This window comes from Microtus ochrogaster, unplaced genomic scaffold, assembly GCF_000317375.1.
Source record: "Microtus ochrogaster isolate Prairie Vole_2 unplaced genomic scaffold, MicOch1.0 UNK4, whole genome shotgun sequence".
Taxonomy (NCBI): Eukaryota; Metazoa; Chordata; class Mammalia; order Rodentia; family Cricetidae; genus Microtus; species Microtus ochrogaster.
In genome coordinates, this window is record NW_004949102.1 from 14,709,152 (window position 1) to 14,711,409 (window position 2,258).

General features: G+C 50.2%; 1 protein-coding gene across 1 annotated transcript in view; it reads right to left on the reverse strand.

Moving 5' to 3' along the window:
• Positions 1-1,182, reverse strand: part of Svopl (SVOP like) — a 56,438-nt gene extending 55,256 nt beyond the window's left edge. The window contains exons 1-2 of the mRNA XM_013353229.1: positions 1,101-1,182; positions 606-697 (exon numbers count right to left, since the gene is read on the reverse strand). Coding sequence (XP_013208683.1) covers positions 606-697; positions 1,101-1,182 — 174 coding nt within the window. The remainder of the gene's footprint in view (positions 1-605; positions 698-1,100) is intronic.
• Between the last annotated feature and the right edge of the window lie 1,076 nt (positions 1,183-2,258).

Genomic DNA, 2,258 nt, shown 5'->3' on the forward strand with positions numbered 1-2,258 from the left:
GTGTGTTTATATATGTGTGTGGTGTGTGTGTCCACATGCCCATCTGGGAGGAAGCCATTCTCTCTTCACACCTTTACATGAGTTCCAGGAACTGACATCAGATTTCATGTATCCCCAGCTGGCCTCAAACTCAATACACAGCAGATGACCCTGAACTCTTGATCTTCTTACAGCTCCCTGCCAAACGCTGGGATTACAGGTGTAGCCACCATGCCTAGCATACAACAGAAGTTAGGAGAAACACATGCCACTGATAGAAGGGAATTCCTCTTAGGGGATCTAGAATCTTCCTGCCAGCAGGCATTCCAGGTGATACCAATGCACACACACTCAAGGGCCACACACCTACCCCACGTGAAATAACCCCATGGTCCTCTCCCTTCTCCCCAACAACTCAATGTAAACTTTTACGAGGAGTCTGGAATTGCCAGGACAGACACACGCAGACATTGTTCCCAGCCAACCCATGCCAAGGACTGCTGAAATGATTTCCACAGAACTCCCACTCCCTGGGATGGCCAGTCTGGTGGTGGAGGCCAGCAGAAAGACGGTGTCCAGCAGAGAGGACAGTGTCACAGGTGCCAAGCGTCTCCAAAAGCACTCACCCCAGTGCTGCCCATGATCAGAAAGAGTGCGATGTGAAAGCGTCCAAACCCAATGGTCTCCACGGCATCCTCCACAGTGAACGTCTTTGTCTCTGACAAGGAAGGCAGAATGTAAGGACCCCTTGAGTGGGAATGGGACCCCCAGGACTGTGGCTCACCTTTGGAGGTATGTGCAACATTATTGTTATTACTTATTGGGGTCTTGCGTGACCTAGACTGACCTCAAGCTCCTACACGCAGCAGAGGATGACCTTGAACTCCTGACCCTCCTGCTTCTCCCCCCCCCAGCTCCTGGTCCTCCTGCTTCTCCCTCTCCAGCGCTGGGATTACAGACATGCACCTCCACACCCAGTTTATGTGGTACTGGGAACCAGGGTAGGATTTCATGCCGGCTAGGCCAGCACGCTGCCGACTGACCTATAACCTTGGCCCCTGCTCATTATTAGAACAATGTCAGTATTAGTCTGAAAGCCAGGCCTTCTGCGGTGGTCTTACCTTTCTGCTGTGGCTCTGGGGTTGTCTGGCTCAGCTTCCGAAGGCTAATGACCGTCACGGGTTCTCTCTGCTTGGCTGCCATCAGGGGTCACTCCAGCTCCCCACACAGCTTCCCTAATGAAGCCAGGGACAGTAGCAGAGAGGACACATAATGACCATAGAGGGCATATCATGTGGCAAGTCTACTCATGTAAAATTGCCTTGAGCTATCAAAAGTCCTAGGAGGTAAATTGGTAGCTGGCTGTGCACATGGGAGGAGCTTTTTCTATACACACGTTTAAAAAAAAAAGCTTTCAGCTGCAGCAGCCATCTTTCAGGAACTCACCAAAGTGGCAAACACCAGGGAGAGAGGGGGGCACTCGCTATGTTCTCTAGGCCCTTAGGAAACATGGAGTTTTTCCTTTGGCCACGTGCATGTGAGTGTACAAGAAGGGTGATATTGTAGACATCAAGGGAATGGGCACTGTTCAAAAAGGAATGCCCCATAAATGTTACCATGGCAAAACCGGAAGAGTCTACAGGGTCACCAGCATGCTGTGGGCATCACTGTGAACAAGCAAGTAAGGGCAAGATTCTTGCCATGAGAATTAGTGTGCGGATTGAACACATCAAGTGTCTGAAGAGCAGAGACAGCTTCCTGAGGCGGGGGAAGGAGGATGGCCAGAAGAAAAAGGAAGCCAAGAGAAGGGCACCTGGGTTCAGCTGAAGCGCCAGCCTGCTCCACCCAGAGAAGCACACTTTGTGAGGACTAACAAGATGGAGCCTGAGCTGCTGGAGCCCATTCCCTACGAATTCATGGCCTGATGTATAAAAAGAAATAAAAGACCTGGGCTGTAAAGGGTTTTTCTTAAGTTCAAGTGTGGTGTCTTCTCCCTGAAAGAAAATGTTGAAGCAGGAAAGAAAAAAAAAGAAAAAGAAAAGAAAAGAAGGAGAAAGAAAGAAAGAAAGAAAGAAAGAAAGGAAGGAAGGAAGGAAGGAAGGAAGGAAGGAAGGAAGGAAGGAAGGAAGGAAGGAAACTGGTGTGGATACAAGAAGACTCCTGGGGCTCTGACCAGTCAGCCTGGCCCAGCCTGAGTTCCAAGCCAGTGAGAAACCCTGCCTCAGGAAAATGTGGACAGCATACCTGAGGGACCACACCCGAGGTTGACCGCTAGCATA